At 45.0% G+C, this 19543-nt stretch overlaps 1 protein-coding gene across 1 annotated transcript; it reads left to right on the top strand.

Moving 5' to 3' along the window:
* The first annotated feature begins 13812 nt into the window (after positions 1-13812).
* Positions 13813-15827, top strand: HTR5A (5-hydroxytryptamine receptor 5A). Its single transcript, XM_009961836.2, has 2 exons — positions 13813-14550; positions 15495-15827. The coding sequence occupies exons 1-2, from the start codon at positions 13813-13815 to the stop codon at positions 15825-15827; spliced, it is 1071 nt and encodes a 356-aa protein (XP_009960138.2).
* The last annotated feature ends 3716 nt before the right edge of the window (positions 15828-19543 follow it).

The following is a 19543-nucleotide window of genomic DNA, read 5'->3' as shown; positions in this document are numbered from 1 at the left end:
GATACATACATACATACTTGGTTTTATATATAAATACTTATTTATGACATTATAAAACTTTCTTAATGAGTTCTGGACCTTATTGTAATGCATCAGGAGAGAAGAATGCAAGTTGTCCCAGTGCTCTGGGCAAATTTTCCACAAATAAAATGTGGGCCTTTAATTTATAGGCTCCGTTCTTTGCATCTCAGAAGTCTTAGCTTCTGCTCCTACTAAGGTACCTACCAATTTCTGTATATTTTCTGAGTTTGAGAAGAAATGTTTCTGAAATGTGGTGGGTAGTTATCCCTATAGCCCTTCTTTGTAGCTTGTCAAGATTTCCTTCACTTACAGGCTTTCCATTTGGGTAAATTAGTGTATGGAGAATAGAAATTTTCCTTTAAGCCTGGGCTTCCATTCGTGTGGGCTTGAAAAAAAGTCAATGAAACCTGGAGTTAGTGAAAGTAGTTTTTCTAGAAAGGAACAAACTTGGCATTATTTGTGCCAAATCTGTATTACGTGATTCAAAGGACACTAACGTCTGTATTTATTTTTACATTGTTATTGCATAAATGCAGAAAAAGGCAACTGAAGTTGGTGACATTCCAGAGCATGTTCAGAAAAGTGTGAGGAGTGAGCCTGGGTACTTCTCTGAGATGATCTCCATTATTCATTTATGGCTTTGTGTTTATGAGAAGAGTAAAAACCCTAAGTTTGTGCTGATAAAACTTTTACATCACATTGCTCTTTCTGTATGTTGCCCAGAAAGTTAAATGTTTGTTTTACTCATCTAGAAAGAGGAATGGACAGAAGACACTTGCCTGAGGATGTGGCATCACATCACAGCTGTGCTATTCTGCAGGCTCACTGCTGCTGCAAAGAGGGGCAGGTTTCCTCCCTCCTTTCCAAGGCAGCCTGGTTGGTTCGTTGATCGCGTTTTGCCGTGCTTCTGTTGCTCCTCTCAAACAGGTTGTGACACTTATCTGACCAACATGGGGCCAAACTCCCCGAAAACTAATCATCTGATTTATGCAAGGCCTGAAGCAGCATAAGGGAGAGCCTCATGCTGCTGAGATGGGAGAAGTTGTCCGCTGCTAACTTAGATCCTCCAACGTGCAATCTCACTTAAGTTGACTTAAACCACCCCAAAACCTCCCTTGGTTCTGGTCGTTCATTTCTGCCTCTGCACTTTTTTCAGCACTATGCTCGCACAGCAGTTTCAGTGCCTCGGGGCTGACCCACACTGAACAGCCTATTAAAAATGGTTGGGTTTCCTGCATAACTGACTCAGTTAACCCGGTACTGGCTCGGTCTGGGCAGTGACTTGGGGTTCACAGAGCAGGAGATGGAGGGCAGCAGCTACACAAGCCCATCTGGCTGCCTGTGCTGCCAGAGAAATTCGTATGTAGCCATGGGACCTTAATGCTAAAACAAATGAAAGATATTTCTGCTAGGAAACTTTCCCTGGCTGACATAAATTTACAGCAAGTCCATCATCTTCAGAGCAGTTCCTCCAACTTACTGAGTGTGAGGCCAGAAGGCCACTTAGATTAACCTTTCTCATGGAGGAGAGGGAGCAGAGTTGATCACTCCATTGTTTTTCTCTAAAAACCGCCCCAGTCTGGGAGCACATTTCTGCTTTATGGCCTTCCCAGATGCTGAAGCTTAGAGCAGCATTTTCAGGGTGGTCCAAAGACATATGCCTGCACATCCTTGAACATAGACACAGAGGCATACGTACTTACCTGCCTATGATTTGGCACGTACAGAGAAGTTGATTGCGTTTGTCACACATTTGTGGATGCAGCTTTGGAAGGCTCCCAGTACTTACATCGGGATGTTACTGTACTATGCAGACAAGTAGTTAGTGTTGCCAGGCTGGACTGCCACTTTCTTTTTCTGCAGAAGGAACCTGATTTCTGTTTCTCACATATTTTCAAATGAAACAAAGACCTTACATCAACATTCTTGAAAAATATGTTCTGACAGCATTCTGATAACAGCCTTGAGGCCAGAAGAAACCAGTAGATCTTCTGGTCAGTCTTTCTTGTAATTTGCTCTTAAATTTCATCTAAAATTCTCTTGCTCTGAGCAGAGTATCTTGAGTGACTGGTTAGTCAAAGTGGAACATCTAGAAAGATATTGAATCCTCATCTGAAGACATCGAGAGATGAAGAATCCACTGCTGCTGTTAGTTGATCAATAATTTTAACATGACCTTGGAGCCAGCTTAATTAATTAAGAGATTAATAGCTAGAACTCTTTGCCTCTTTAGTATGCCAAGCAGAAAACATTATGAACTAACACATTTGTTACTTAAGTCCCTAATTGTCTGCCACTCTTCAACGTGAAAAGAAAAAAAAAAAAGAATTATTGATTAGGTATCTCGAGTAAGTCTGTTTTAATGATCTCAACTACTCAGTACTAACCAGAGGTTGGGATTCAAAGAAACAGGTCTCACTGGCAAGACTTCTCTCATTGGAGCTAAGCTCAGGACAAATGCAGGCGTGCTGCTTATACTCACAGGCCAGTCCTGGCTCTAACTCTCTGGTTTTGCTTCCAGGAGGCTTTCAGGGAAATGAAGACTCTGCAAGTCCCTAAATGTTCTGGTTAATTGAAAGATACAGTCTGTGGATATGCTGAAGCACCCTCAATATGAACAAATAGTTCTCTGAACCAAGAAAGCCTATAATCAATCCATTTATGTCTCAAGGTCTAATTTCTTTGTGAACTGGCTGAGGCCAATTAAATTTTAAGTTCACAGTGTGGCTCCTTCAGTGTCTAGTAAGGTCTTTCACCCCTACCATATCCCTGATGCCTCTACAGCCTGGTCAGGTATGGTTGAACATGCCCAGGAATTGGGGAAGAGACACAGCTGCCTTATCACATGCAAGAAAATATGATCACATTGAACCTCTCCAAGACCCCAGGCTACAAAGAAGCTGCCTCTTCTGGTTTTGGTATACTACTGCCTGAACTTGGTAGCTCTCAAATGTGCTTAAAGGACCATCCTCCTCCGTCACTGAGGCCTCTGCTATGTTCATACCAATGTTGGTCATTTTTAGTCTATGACACTGCGGTAGACACTCACAGATACAGGTTTAACCTTCAAAGAAGCCACTGAAAACTTCTCCAGGTTTATATAGAGCTTGCTGAGTTCCTTATATAAATTAGAGCGGCCTCAGGGTCCCAGGATTTGCCAAGTCTGAATTCTCAGTGTTGCAAATGGAAGAAATTGTGGCATGAGGCAGCAAGCACCAAAGCTGTAATGATCTTCCTTCAGGGTGTCAATTACATTTGCTGTTTGCCTTATGGCACACGTAGGTGATTACAGCGTGAAGGCCGGGATACATTTGTTTAATGTATCCTTGAACTCTATTACATTTTCCACTCATCTTGCTAGAGCCTTATCTTCAATTACACTCCTTTCCATATGCCCCAAGCTGTTATTTGTTACAAGACCAACCTGACCCTCTTGTATCCAAAATGTCAGTGAATTAAATCAAATTTTTATACTTTTCAGCTTGAACAGTTATCTCACGATGCACATAACAAACAGATAATGAGATCTGCATTTTATTAGACACAGTGGTGCTTACTGATGTTTAACTATTAGGCAGAACCATTTTGCTGCTCGCAGTTACAATTACATTATTTTTCTCTGTGGCTGGATAGCTGTCAAATGATTTAACTCATTCTAAATGTGTATTATAGTATTTTCCTTAGTGTTGCTTGCACTCGTATTTAGAGAACTGAATATATTTCTATTCTTTTTTCCTAAAAGGGAAGGGACATTTCCATAGTTACATTTCTCTACAGTCTAAGCTTTTTGCCTCCTATATTTTGTGACAATTTTCCCAAGCTTTGTCTCAAGTCAAGGATGCTCCAAAATCACACTTAGCTTTAAGCATATCCTCAAACCCTGCTCATTTGGATAGGACTAAAGCACATACTTGAAATTAAACAGGGTCACGAATGAGGATACATTCCTGAAATAAGTCCATGTGAAAAATGACCCACTGGGCATGTTCTAATGGTTAATATACACACCATCTAGTTGTAGTGCTCTATGCTTTTTAGCCTTTATATGTACGTGCTTATAGTTTATGACTCATCCAGTGCTCATAATGGTTAAATGACAAATGCACCACATTGGGATCTAATCAATGCAAATATTTAGGTCCATCACAGGATACGCGAAGATCTGCCCCCCCAGAAGAGCCTAGCTACCACGTGGCTCTCCTACATGCCGGGATTTAACTCACACATTCATAAATAATCCAGTTGGTAAATACCAAAAGGTTACCCTCACCGGTTTTGTGTGTATTCTCCTGTTCTGGCTCAGGGCAAGGGAAGGAAGAGAGGAATGCAGGGAGGTGAATCTAACTCTCTTTACATTAAGCTGACAAGAACAGAACCACACATGTCATCATTTACTGTATCTCAATTTGCAGAGGGTAATTTCTCATAATAGGCTGAATTGATTGCTTGCTGTACAAACCTTGGAGACTGTTTGGTCTTGGTTTTGTACAGCAAAAGCTCACCCATGTCTCTCTTCACTCTGAAGGATAAAGGTTATAAAAGCTACTACAGGAGTATTATTATTCAGATAAAGAAAAGAAAGCTTGTTTCAGATAGGGATGTCTTTTTGAGATTTACTAAGGAGTCCGGAGGATTTAGATATCTACATTTTAGACATTTCAGTTTTATAAAAAAATCTTACTACTTTTAAAAATAATAATCCTCCTTGAAATGAATGGAAGAGATGCACCCCGAGCCATAGATCGCTTATGAAAATCTATTATTTCCTCACCTATTTCACTGATGCTCACAGAAAGCAGCTGCCATAATTTTTTTACAATAAACGCTGGGCATACTGGGTTTACACAACCCAAACCCTTGCACTAAACCTCGCGTGTGTAAAATATTCCAGCTGATGCACCTAATGACCCCCCTCTGGTTCTTCACGACCCATGGTGCTCTTTTGTAACACTGTACGTCTGAGGCTGTAATGCGCTGGTCAATGGGGCATGCCTCTCAGTGGGCAGGAGGGGTTGTCTGGGGTGAGGACACCGGCATTTGTGGTTCCTTACAGGCACAGCTGTCATAAAAACAGAAAAGCTGCAAGAAAACCTCCTCGAAACGGAGAACATGCGCTGTGGCAGAGACTATTTGTCTTTGTGCCTCTTCCCTCTTCCTCATATCAAGCCATGGATTCCACTTAGAGACTCCCATCGTGGCTGCAGAAGGGATGATGGCAGGAGAAGGACAGAGCACTAGCAGCCAGACTGGCTGGAGTGTCACCAAAACAGGAGGGATGGGAAGTACATGTGTGTGTGGGCAGCTCTGTGAGACTCAGGATAGTGATAGGAGTCAAAGCTAGTGGACAGGAGATGTCGTATGTGTGAATGATGGATGAAAGGCTTTAAAACATGAAAATGATAGATCTTTTTTTTCTTAATTTTTCTGTTGAATTATTGGTCACAGTTACAAAATGGTATTTATAACCCCACTGCCAAGTCAGTTGCTAGTGGAGATGTTTTAAAAGCTGACCATGTTAACCCTCCTAATGTAAAGCATAGAAGAAAGGAGAGGGATTAGCATACAGGGAAGATGGTGAAATGTGTAGAGAAGGAAGGACACTGACAGTCTGCCCAGAAAGCTCTGAAGATGTACCAGTTCAGATGAGGAGTCCTTTTAAAAAACAGTGATTTCTTTGTTTCCAAAATGAGATTCAGCTTTTAAAGTAATACATGAGCTATCTGCAGATGATAATACCTTCTTCAGTGAAGACACCTCATGAAGTATGCTCATATGAGACCTGAATAATTCAGCTGTATTAAAATGGAAAATTTTTTACTAAGTTTACGCTGAAATGCTGCTAGGGAAGTCACCTTTCTGATTCCTTTAGCGACTGAGTTCAAACTCAGTGTGATACAGTTGAAACTTGAAAGTAGAAGGTAACCACAGAAGAGGTAGAAAAGGAACTACAGAAAATGAACTTCGAGAAGCCACTAGCTTAACAAGGCCAGCCAGGTCCCTTGCCTTTCAGGTCACATACTAAAATCTCCACAGGGACAAGAATGACACAATACATTGCACCTACCTGGAGGCACCTGAGGAAAGGCGGAAGGGGGGGCTCCGAAAAGAAAGGAGAAACTCATGGGTGGCGGATGCCAGCAGCTCCTTCTGAGCCTGGTGGCTTCACTGCACGACAAGGCAAGGATGGGCACCCAGAGATGCTGGCCTCAGCTGCTCTTGCTGGATCCGTTTTCCCACCACCAGCTCTTGCATGAACATTTTCCCACTGTCACACATCATGTCCCCAGTGTGAGCTGAACATGAACCCCTGGTGAGCTGCTGCAGCTCACAAACCACTGGGCCACCACCTCTGAGTTACAGTCTACCACCCTTGACTCACAGACCAGCAGACAGAAAAAAAAATCAGCTATCTTAAAACAAAATGCATTGCCAGACAATTAAGAAAGGTCTGGCAACATTTTGCTGTCAAAGTAGTGAATACTGGTTGTCAAAAATAATGATGCTACTAATAAAAATCCTTGTGAAAACTAGAGAGATATTTAGACACATTTATACAACCTCTTTCATCCTGTGGGTTCAGAGAATTTTACAGCAGTAGCAAGAAGACACTGCTTGATCAGGTGCCTGCTGCAGGAGAAGGAAGCAAAATATTTGTGACATGATACTGCCAAATTCTATGAGAGAAATTATGTTTGGGGTCCTTTAAAAATGGCTGTCTCTGTTCAAATAACTGGAAAAGTTTGCTGTCTTGCCTGTGATCAAGAGGCAAGATTTTGTCAGCCTACAGGAGACGTCTGCAAACACTTTTCTTGCACAGGCATGGGAGCAGACTCATTTTAGTTGCAGAAAGAAAACGTCTGGTCGTATCCTACCATTTAACTTATTCTATCTTGTAAATAATTCCTCTCATTTATATGAGCCTTTCACTCACTTAAATAGCAACACGGATATGAAATATGAATAAGTAAAATTCCACAGCTTTCCTATTTTCTCTCATGACCTGCCTGGTTGCATGGCTTGAAAACACTGGGAATTTACCTTACTTAAATTAACAGCAGCTTTGCTGATCTGCGTGACCTGGGCAGGCAGGGGCAGGGAAACGTACAGGTATGCCGAATAATCAGAGGGAGGCAACTATTCCCCAGCTGGAAGGAAACAGCATGTGAATATGAATCTGAGACACTCATCAGCGATAGCCAAGCTGAGAAAGCTGCACAACTATGGCTATGCTTCCTTTGGAAGGTAGAGGTGTGGCTGTGGCTGTTCAGAAATCTCCATGGAAGAAGGCAGCAACCAACAGCATATAAAGAAATTAGGCTATTGGGGTGGAAGAAGATAAAAGAATCTCCCACTGAAGACATCATTTGATGGTGGGCATCGGTGGTTACAGTTTTGCACGTGCTGCCAATTTGTTACAATTAGAAAACCAGTCTTGAACGTTGAAGTTAATGGTGGTTTGGGGATAAGGTACTCCAACCAAGGAAGACATGGTCATGGGAATACACTGCCAAGGAGCCAAAGGGAGCAGAATGGGGATGGAAGGAGGTATAAGAAAAAACAGTTGAAGAACAGCTGGCCTGGAAAACTGTTCAGAGTGATTTCTGTTCTTATTATGGTAAATGGATCTTAAAACATTTTGCCTCTGCAGTTCTGAAAGAACATTTCCAGACTGCGGCTGGATTTATGTAAACAAAGGTTCAGAAACCTACCACCTGCGAGGAAGCAGAAAGGTAACCTGCAAAACAGCACGCAACAGAAAAACCGATGTTCAGCCTAACACTATCACAGCCTTCCCTATAGCTTCACACCTATGCAAATTATCTGCCAAACTCATAACGCCTAAGATAAACAAATCTCTTCCACAACTTGGCATATGGGAAAAGGGTCTGAACTGAAATGATAATTGAGTTTTAGAGACCCATCCATTTGCTGTCATCGTGCCATCTGTCTCCCTGGCAGAGTCCTGATAGTTTGCATTGGCAGCTTTGATTGCCAGAGCTCATGTATTAAGTTAGAGTTACCTAGTCCTCCCACACACAGTTTCTTATTATTTTTCTATAGGCCTGCTATTCCAGATGATTGACAGAACTGCAGGATACTGTGTACTCTCAGAAGCATAATATATTTTGATATCTTTAAACTTTTTTTTTAAAAAAAAAAACCCTCAGAAATATGGATAATTTTCTATTGTGGTCTGTAAGCAACCTGTGGAGAGAAAGTCCGTCAGAGTCCAGCAAACGGTTGACTTCTCAGGGACTGACCCCAGGTAAAGAAGATCACAGGTGCTGGTGTATATGTGTGTTAAATATTTGCTATCACTGGAGTAATAAATGAAAACTGTGGGTGCTTTATGAGGGCAGTACCCCCTGAGGCTGGCTCCAAGTTATTGCCTTGCTGTCATAACTGCTCACTACAAAGCACTTTTGACTAAAAGCCAATATGACACCTAGCATAACTCTGCTAACTCCTCTGAAATTACACAGATGATTAATGTTGTCCCTTAAGGTATGAAAGAAGTGATAAAATTATTTACATTTCATTTATTTACACAGAGTGCAAATTTAACTGCAGCAGTGAATGATGTGGGAGTTGCCCTAAGACTTTATTAAGTTACATTCCATCTGGTCCTTTGACCATGTATATGTTTCTGGCTATGGAAGAATGAAGGGTTTAATTCCAGCAGGAGTTAATTCATGTTGGGGAGAAGACAGATAAGCACTGCTGGCCGTCCATTTACTGAGACTACACAGTAATTCTAGATACCAGAGTCGATCCTCCCTTTAGGCTGGCTCTAAGAGACACAAGGACTGAGACACTCACCATGGTGTTTACATAAGAGAGGACTATGCTCTAGGCAAGATGGATGTGCAAAGAGGCTGCTCTGTTGAACAGCTTTTGTTCTTGTTCTGCTTTGTTCCTATTGCAGAATTAAACAATGCTTCAGTGATGTCACTGAAGTCATACAATTGGTGACAATTCCTAAAGGAAAGCTTGCATGCCCTAAACTGAATGACACCTGCCCTTAGAGGCTGGATGAGGAATAGTTTTCCAGCCATATAAATAAAAAGCCAAAAGGGTTTCAACTCATTGTTTTCAACTCTGCCCCAAGACAGAGAGACTTTTCAAAGTTCCTCATAAGGTTCTAGAGCAGTTTGGCAAACAGGTCAGTCACTGGGGCACACTGGGCATGTGGGGCACTCAGGTCCCTCCTCATTCCTGCTCTGACATACTCCCACAATCCTGCTGAGTGTCCTACTACCGCATGGCAGGATTAACCTCTGCTGCTCAGTCAGTAGGAATTGCTTCACTTTGCAGTAAGTAATTACGTGTTACTGGGAGAGAAAGGCTGACTCCGTCTTTCCATTGCTGTGGCACTTGCCTGAGGTGTTAGAAAACCTCAGGTAAGTCTGTGCTCCAGCGAAGATACAATTATTAACCAGCTTAAACATAAGAAACCTGAGAGAGAGCTACCCAGAATAGCCAGCTGCTTGGCAATTAAAATGCTTACATGAGATATGAAGCATCACGATTCCAGCCTGTAGCCTGAGCTGTGATGCTTTGAATGCTGATTGCCTATGCCCCAAATACATGCTCTCACGGACTGCCGGAGAGGGAGGGAATCACTCATCTTCCTCCCAACTAGAGCTACTACCCTGCACCTGAGACGGCTTCTATGGGCTGAATTAAACAGAGATGAGCTTCATAAAAGGTGGTGGGTGTCCATGAAGAGTTCTGGTTCAGCATTTCCCCCCCTCCACTCCCAAAACTATCATCCTAACACCACAGGATGCTTGAGCCAGAGGTGGGGTGTCATGAGAGTCTAACACAGTGCTGATATGGGCCATTTCTGAAGATCTTGGTTTTGGGAGACTGGAGTGAGATCAGAAGTGTGGATGGGCTGTAAAAGTGTGAGAACAACCTGTGCATTTCGACTGTGTTTGTGTTTGAAAGTTTTGATGTTATAGGAGAGGAGCAGGTGGTCTGCAAGTGTGTTCAAAAAGCATGTAATATGTAATCAGTGTGAGCTGGAGTTGATGAATGTTAGATGAAATTTAAGTGATTATTACCTGAATTTCAGAAATTGCCTTGGCAGGATGCACATTTACTGAGCAGTCTGGCTGGCAACTGAGCAGAGCTTTCAGTTTTGGTGTATATATACAGAGAATATACATGTTCCTTTAATCCTTGTTTAACCTAGCAGCTCCACCTACCCTGTAGACAGAAATTCTCATGTATTCATTAAATATGCTCAGCAAAAACAGCTCCTGAGCCGTCTCCGCTCCCTTTTCTGCCAGATATAAGTGCAGGGGTTCAAAAGATCTGCATGCAGATTCTACATGTCCATTCACCCTGTCCTCAAGAGCAGATGCTCTTGGATGTGCACGTAGGCAGTGGCACTGATTGTGTTGGGAATTCCCTTCCAGCCTCCAATTATCATCTAGGTATTTTGAATTGGAAGTTACCTCCAGTAAATGGTATTTAGTAGCAAGTAGCATTTAATGGTCCTTGCTGGAAGGAACTCTGATAAATCTAGGGAAGTCCTGTCACTTTTAATTCCTCTGTCTCCATCAGTGCAGATGTGAGAGAATCCTGACTTTGTAGTGTAGATCCTTTTCTCTGAGAGTTTCATAGATGTGATCATTCCACAAGCATTACCCGCTTGCTACAGATCCCGGCCTTCCACTCACTTTATGAATATCAACAGTTCTGAGGAAATCAATGGGCTTACTAATCTGTGAAAAGTAAACAGCAATTTATCCTTAGAAATAACAACATTCAGTCACCTCCAGAATCTGGTGCATTCAGCCAACGTGCCTAAAGATTGCAGAATCAGAATCATGGAATAATCTACGTTGGAAGAGATCACTGGAGATCACCTAGTCCAACCCTCACTAAAGAAGGGCCAACTTCAAAGTTAGATCAGGTCACTCGCAGTGCTGTCCTGCTGAAGTTTGAACATCACCAAGGATGGAGATTTCACAGACTTTTTTGACCCATTTCAGTGTTTGACCACTCTCCAGGTGAATATTTATTTCCTAATTTCTAATTGGAATATCTGATGTTGTGACTTGCATTCATTGCATCTTATCCTGTCACTGTGCACCTCTAAGAGGTTGCCACCACCCTCTCTACACCCTTCCCTGAGGTAGCTGGAGACAGCAGTAAGATTTTCCCCTTAACTGTCTCTTTCTAAGACTGATAAACTCAGTTCTTGCTCTCTTTATAGATCACGTGCCAGTCTGCTCATAATCCCGATGACCTTCCACTGGACTTCCCCCAGTATGTCAGGGCCTTGTACTGCGGAACCCCAAACTGGACGTAAAATTCCAGGGTTTGTTGGCTAGAGGGAAATAGTTACATCCCTCCACTTGATGGCCACACTCTTGCTCATACAGGCCAGGATGCTCCAGGATGTGCAATGGCACGTTGTGGACTGCAGCTTCTTGCCTGAAAGGCCACCCAGGTCCTCTTCTGCAGAATGCTGTCTGCCCAGTCAGGCCCCAGCCTGTACTGTTGTGTAGGGCTCTTCCACCCCAGGTGCAGACCTTTGCATTTCCATATATGCTGTATATGTATTTGTCTACATTTTCTATTTCCAATTAGTACTCAACTGACCCATTCAACTCCAGAATCTGATAATATATATCTTTTTAAAGTCCAGTAAGTAAGATAATGAAAAATATTCATAATTTTTCATTAGAACATAATCTAGTTTTACTTCTTCAGATTTAATACATTTTATTTCCATTTCCCTTTAAATGTAATTTTTGTCTATTTGTTCCTGAAGCAAAAAATAATAACATCTTTTCAGGAGCACAGATTCCACAATTTGTGGTTGATTCTGTTAATTCTGGGCTTCATAGGCTTCTCTGGGAAGGGCCCACACAACAAAAAGCTCTCAGTCCTATCAGTTGCTAAGTGTTTTGATCAATTGATTGACAGTCAAGGATGTTTGACACCTTGCAAACCAGGAATTTTAAATCAGGAGGCTTTATGAAAGCCTGCAAACCCCGTTTGTCCTTCAGGTTGCAAGTAAAAAACCCTACCCATTCCAAAATTGTCAGTATTCATGTGTATAAAAGATAAAATAATCATCTTTCCTCCAAAAAGGTGGCAGTATATTTCCAGAATTATGTTATAGTCTCTAAGACTACATCTGTTCTAGTACCTACAATAGGCCAGGTCCTGTTCCCTGCCTCTGGGGATGACTATCACAGCACAGCATGAGTCAGTATAGGGAAATTCCCATCCCACCAAAACAAGCTCCTGGTCCCATTCTGGATATGTTGCCTTGTGTTTCACTTAGTAGCATGGAGAAACAAGTAGCAGCACTAGAAAACATCCTGTTTCTTTAGCCCTTGTTACTGTTTCTTTGCTAGTTTTCATCAAAAAGTCCAGAGAGATTCAGAAGAGGGGGCAGAAGGCACCAGTTAGGTGTCACCCTCTGTATATCATGAGCACAGCAGGCATCGGGTACTCCTCTGAACATCTCCCCCAGCTCTCTGGAAGTGCAGTTCACTGGCAAGTGTCATTGTCACTGATTCTTAACACTGCTGCCTACCCTTCCTTCTGCCCCCCCTGAGATGCAGACTGTGAGCCCCGTGTCAGCGCCTGCTGGCTTCTCACAGCGTGTGTCAGTTCTGACCCAAAAGCTCTTTGGGACTGTCCGGAGAAGCAGTGTGCCAGCACCGGCTCAGCCCTGCCCGAACGCAGTCCGAGGCTTGCAGGCTGGAGCTGGCTGACCTTCCTGCGTGGAGCTAGTGAACGTGGAAACCTGCTCGGTGGGTTTAAATTCTGCTTTCTGCTGTGAGGCCCAGAATCCTACTTCTCATCACAAGCAGCGTGATAAAAACCAAGTGCAATGCTCAAACATTTAATTAACGGGTAATGTTAGTAATTTAACGATTAGTAACAACAGCCAAGTGATAGATTATTTCTAATAATCTATTAGACAGTTGCTAACGAGTCAGGAAATGCCAGAGCAGAAGTTCTCAAAGCAATAATCCCCTGGCACATCCCCCCTACGCAGAACAACCAGGGTTACTAACAGGTCTGCTGGACACAGACTCCAGCACACACACGGGAGCTCCGAAATTCCCGCGGCACCTCGCTAAAGCGTTTTTCAGGAGAGCCCAGGCACAATTTCCCGGGGATGCTAACTTTCTGCGCCTGGCACGGAATGCGCCCCGGGGGGAGAAGCCACCCCGAGCAGGAGCGGCGCGGACACGGCCGGGGCCGCGGGCGGCGGGCAGCGGCTGCCGGCTCTGCCTCGCCCCGCTCCCCCCGGCGCCGGTTCCGAGGGACGATCCGCGCACTGAAATGACTAAGCACGAACTCGCCGGCCCCGCAGCCGCTCCCCGCCGAGGGGCTGCTCGCTCCGCACCCGCGCACGGCGAAGGGGACGCGGACCCACGCACTCACCTGCCCGCCCCGAGCCCCGCCAGCCGGCACCGCCGCCTCCTCCGCAGGGGCAGCCGCTCCTCCGCGCTGGTTCCGCCGCCGCGGCCGCAGCCCAGCACCGCCCCGGCTCCGCGCCGCCCAGGAGCCGCGCACCCCGTCGCGTCCGCGGAGCCGCCGCCTCCCGCCCGCCGGGGCGGGCCGGGGGCTGCCGTCAGCCGGCGGTTGACGCAGGGCTCTTCCTCCCGGGGATGAAGACCCCGGCGGCCGGGGACCCTCCGCGCCCGCGGTAGGGTGGCGCTCCGCCCGCTCCCCACCCGCCATCCGCCCCGGTGCGGGGAGTGCGCGGCGCCGAGCACCGCCCGGAGGAGCCCGGGTGGCCGGAGCCCCGGCATGGAGCGCCCGCTCAACCTCAGCTGCCTCGCCGATACGACGCCGGACATCGGCAACCGGAGCGGGTCCTCCGCTGGCCCGGACGGCAGCCGGGCGCACCTCTCTGTCTTCAGCGTCCTGGTCCTCACCCTGTTGGCCATGCTGGTGGTGGCCACGTTCCTCTGGAACGGGCTGGTCCTGGCCACCATCCTCCGGGTGCGCACTTTCCACCGGGTGCCCCACAACTTGGTGGCCTCCATGGCCGTCTCTGACGTGATGGTGGCGGCCCTCGTCATGCCCCTCAGCTTGGTGCGGGAGTTGTCCGGGCGGCGGTGGCGGCTGGGCCGGTCGCTCTGTCAGGTGTGGATCTCCTTCGACGTGTTATGCTGCACCGCCAGCATCTGGAACGTCACGGCCATTGCCCTCGACCGCTACTGGTCCATCACCCGCCACCTGGAGTACACACTCCGCATCCGACGCCGCATCTCCAACATCATGATTGCGCTCACCTGGGCACTCTCTGCCTTCATCTCCTTGGCCCCGCTGCTCTTTGGCTGGGGAGAGACTTACTCAGAGGACAGTGAGGAGTGCCAAGTCAGCCAGGAGCCTTCCTACACCATCTTCTCCACCTTTGGCGCCTTCTACCTGCCCCTCTGCGTGGTCCTCTTTGTGTATTGGAAGATCTACAAGGCCGCCAAGTTTCGAATTGGATCTCGGAAGAGCAACTCCATCACACCCATCACGCCTGAAGCCCTGGAGGTAGGTCACCCTGGTTGTATTTTGCTCTAGTCAACTGCTGGTAGCAACAAAGCCCTTGCTGCGGTGGGGGAAACTTAGACCTAAAGCATGCAAGCAAACAGCATCCCACCAAAGCCCTGTGAATCCCAGAGTCTGTCAAGGGAAAGTTGACTGCAAAGCTTGCAAGCCCAGTCCTTTCAAGTCCCCAGCAGTGAGCACGCAAGGTGTAGCTAAAGCAACTTTGGGCCAGATTGCGAGCCTGAGCTCCACGTGGGTGTGCAGTGACTCACAGACGTCCCCCCGTGGAATGCTGAATCAGTGCTCACGAGCGTGAGTAAGGGGGCACCGTTCCTCCTGTGGGGAGGCATGTGGGGGTGTGAATGGATGGGATCCCGCCCCGCTGGGGACGATAACCTGGCAAGCAGCTGTGGCTTTGAGGAGGCTGTGAATTTACCCACATGGAAGACACGTGCAGAACGTCCTTGTAAATCCTTCCCAATTGTGGCTGCATCATGACAGTTCATCGCAGGCACGGTGACTGTGCTCTGTAAAGACTTCTTGGGGGGAGGAAGGAAATGTATGCTCATTTTCTTGCCTCTCCTATCAAGGCCTCTTAGACTCAATGAGTTCAGAGAAAGCAAGGAGACTTCTGTGCACAGCATGTGGGTGTGTGCCTGTTCTACTGATCTGATTGTAAACGGGGAAATAATCCTATTGAGCTGCTGTATCAGCAATTCCAGGTGCCCATATATCACTACTCTCTTTAGTTTCCAGCCTCACTTAAAAAGTCTCCGTTACCCAGGAGAGAGTCATACAACCACTCTCCCCTCCATTAGAGCATGACGTAGATGGCCCGTGTTTCCCCGTGAGCTCTGGCCGTCACTTGCGTAGTTTGGTTGCGTACCTGCTGTGTGGGATCAGCTGACCGAGGCACATATGGTGCAACTTGTGTTTGTCTTTGGCAGGTAAAAGAAGCTGCCCAGCAGCCACAGATGGTCTTCACTGTCCGTCACGCCACTGTTGCGTTCCAGACGGATGGAGACACGTGGAGAGAGCAGAAGGAAAAGAAAGCTGCCCTCATGGTGGGCATCCTCATTGGGGTCTTCGTGCTCTGCTGGATCCCCTTCTTCATCACGGAACTCATCAACCCCCTCTGCTCATGCGACATCCCACCCATTTGGAAGAGTATTTTTCTATGGCTAGGCTATTCAAATTCCTTTTTTAATCCACTCATCTACACTGCTTTCAACAAAAACTACAACAATGCCTTCAGGAACCTATTCTTTAGACAGCACTGAGCAGAAAAAGCTTTCCTACTGCGCCAGGAAGCTGATTTTGACTCTCAATGCATCCTACCAGACTCTTGAGGAAGTTCAAAGCCACAAATACCGAGATGATGCTAAAGACACATCCCCATGGGTCGTATGTCTCAGCAACGGCCCCAGTTCCTACGCAGACTCTCCATCCCAGCCTCTAAGTCAGTTGCTATTTTTTCTGCAAACAGCATGTAAGGGTTTCTCTGGCCAGCAGCACAGCATTCTTCCTCCAGTGCCCCACTGCTTTCCTCCTGCCTTCCTAGGGACGTTCTGTTTGGTGGCAGCAATGGTGCAGAGGAGTCTTCTGACAGAGTCATATTTGAAACTCTGGTTTGGCCAACTGCTAGTCTCTCACAGCATTAATCAACTTTGGCCCATGTGCAAAGCTGAGACCCTTTAACGTCAGGAGGTTTTGTGATCATATATGAAACTAGATATTTTATGGCTTGGTTGAAAAGGCTGTTTGTCTTGTCTTGCATCAGTGGAGATTGCTAAGTGTTTGTATTTGGGGAATAAAACCCTCAGAAAGGGTTAAGAGCAGACTCCAAGTACAAAGTCTTTTCTCACATGCTTTAGCAACACCAAATTGTGCAATTTGCTATTGGATTCCGTGCAGCAAGTTTTTAAAAAATTTGTTTATTGTGAAAGCTTAATGCATGGTGTACCCTGGAGGGAGAGAGAATGCATGGGAAATCCACCTCTCGTTCTGTGAGTGCTACGTGTGAGCATCTGCCTCAGACCTTTACTTTCAGAAATACCGGCTGTAAATGTTAATTTTTGTGTCTGTGTTTCCCATTCCAAACCATAAATGTATTTTGAGCAGCTGTCAGGCAGGTTTCCTGTAGTTGCAGGGGTCACAAGGAATGTATTCCAACTTGCCTGTCAATAGGGATCTGTGTTTTATGATTTCTTAGTGTACTCATGTCTTCTTGAAACCAAAGCAAAGACCACACTTTGTTTCTTTGAGCACTGGACTGCAAGCAAAGGGCAGCTAGTGACTGGTGATGTTTCATTCTGAAAGCATAACGAAACCATAGAGGTGCTCTGCTGCGAGGACCAGACTTAAATATTTCTTCTTTTGCCCACCCCTCCTTCTCTTCCTCCCCACTAAGGCTGCAGACCTGCCTGGTCATTATTGCTCTGCTGCCTCCCTGCCTTTCCATGTTGCCAACGTAATTATAGTACTTGGCATTTCACTCCTAGAATTAAAATTATACACTTTACGCTGCACCGCTGGAAGACTGACAGGCCTTCAGATAAAGAAAAACATTAGTTTTAACTATCGGTTCGTATGGGGCAGCCACTGAAATCAGACCAGAACTAAAATGGTAGCGAAAAAGACAAGATGGGAATCGGAACAACATGATTTCATGTCAGATAGCTCAAGAAGAAGAGAAAAAGAGAAAAATGTCAATAAGTCATGGGAAAGCTCCCTGGAGGCGGATAGGATTAGTTCTTATCCTTAGCCTGTCACTGGTCCTTTAAACCAGTCAAAAATCCTGGTAGAGTTGGTAATAAAAGTCCCTTTTCTTTTCATATTTTGGGACAGGTGAAAATGGAAGCAGAGTTCAAGGTGCTATCAAGTGTTGCAGCTCTTTCGGGACCAGTTAGACAAACATCCATCAGGACTGACATAGATGCAACTGATCCTGCCTTGTGGCGAGAGGAGAAATAAGATGGCCCTTGAAATCTTTTTCAACACTATTTTATAAAAGTCTGTTAGAAATATTAGGCAAAATCCTGCCCTTATTGAAAACAATGGACAAATTCTCGGTGACTTCAAGAAAATCAGAATTTTATCCAACGTGTCTTATCTATGTAAAAACTATGTTTATCTATAAAACTATCTAAAAGCATAGTTTTAATATTAATTAATTCAAGGAGAAGATGGGTGGGATGGGAGCAATCTTCTAACTCCCCTGAAAGAGTCTCTGATCTGTGCTAACCATGGACCAATCTCTCCATGGCTAGTAAAGAACATTTTCTTTCTTTGTTACATATTTTAAAGTATTATTAGTGACATCTCCGACATATCAAAAATTTTAATAAACCCTTGAGTTGCTTTTTTTTACTGAAGATCTGAAGGTTGCATTGCTTTCTCTGGACAGCCCATCATCAATTCTTTGTTGTTCTTTTTGGGAACTTACTAATTTTTGTTGTGCCAAATGTTGTTTAGCCAAAAATGAGTTGGGAAAAATGCTTCCTTGCCCAAGCCAGACCTTCAGCTAAGCTTCATAGTGCCTGAAAGGAGGAGACTACTTGTTAGGCCACCACGGCAGCACTTCGAACATGGATTATTGAGGAAGCTGGACTTTAGTTCACCATTTTAACACATAACATCATGTCTACACAACCCCGTTTCAGTCCCATCTGTGTCCATCCCTGGTTTTCTTTGCTCTTTGACGAGTATTGCAGATTCTCTATCTGTGTTGTGTGGGATCCTTGCACAGGTTGTGGAATCAACTGCAAATGGAAATTAGTATCCCGTGTAAGCAGACAAAAATTAAACTGAAATATATGTGAAAGATCCCTACTTTTGCTACAGCTCGGTGCTGGGATGAAGCTCCCTTTCATTACATCCTGTGTTTATTCACGCTATGCCTTAAACAGGGACAGCAAGACAGAAGAGAATCTTTAAATGACACTAAATTCTAATTTGTCTGTGATCACATCGTGGTGTAAGTTACATCCACACTTATTTGACAACCTACATCCCATACAATCCATATTGATCTTCTGCAAATTATAGCTTCCCTTTGGTCATAAGTTTTGTTCCTTTGAGTCTTGACTTAATTAACAGGTACGTTATGGAGCAGTTCCTACTGGTCTTACTTGAGACTTAAGACCACTGACTTTTCATCTAAATACCATTCCTGCAATGTAGTATGATCGGGCAAAAATATATCAGTATTCTGGAGAGTGCTGAAGAATCATATCAAAACATGCTGTGGTGGTCTGAGCACAGTGAAGGGGCACAAAGAAACCTTGACTTCTGATCCGGGCTCTGAGGCCTTTTTACAAACCTCTCAGTATTCAAACACAGATGCCGAGTGGGCTCCCATAGACCCAAATCATGTTTGAAGACACAGACAACCCCAGCTTCAAAGGATGTATCTTGTACCTTCTTGTTCCCATTTATAAAACAGAATCAGTGGTGTGAAGAGATCTGCCTCACCAAGTCTGTGTGAGGATTAATTGGTAAATGTTTATCATGTAGCAGGAAGGTGGAACACTCTGGTTTGAATGCCGAGCAGCATTATAAATTTGGCTTCTATTTAATTCCCCGGAAGAACATTATTACCCATTATTATTGAGTTTCACATGCAATTTAATGGCTATATAATACTTCCAGAAAAGATTTAACTAACCTTCTTCCACTTACAATTAATTTATTTTCCTCCTGATGCTCTGACAGTTCAATGAACATCTGTATGGGAGCTTGATAGCTAGGGCAGCCATGGCGCGTGCTGAATGCTGTCTGCTGAATGTCTCCTTGCAGTGCTGAATGCATATTGTCAAGGTTCAAGGAGCAGCAGCTCTCCAGGCAGTCTGCTACCATGTTTCCTTTATTTTTTAGGGAGGAGAAAAGGTCACAAAAGAGTGCCCTTGGATTACATGACAGGTTGGCTGACCACCTTCCTCCTCCACCCCCATCCCATTGACCTTTCTTCTCGATGCAGGCAGGTCAGGCAGGTGAC

Source organism: Leptosomus discolor, chromosome 6 (genome assembly GCF_034619465.1).
Source record: "Leptosomus discolor isolate bLepDis1 chromosome 6, bLepDis1.hap2, whole genome shotgun sequence".
Classification (NCBI taxonomy): Eukaryota; Metazoa; Chordata; class Aves; order Leptosomiformes; family Leptosomidae; genus Leptosomus; species Leptosomus discolor.
This window is presented reverse-complemented; position numbering and strand designations above follow the sequence as displayed.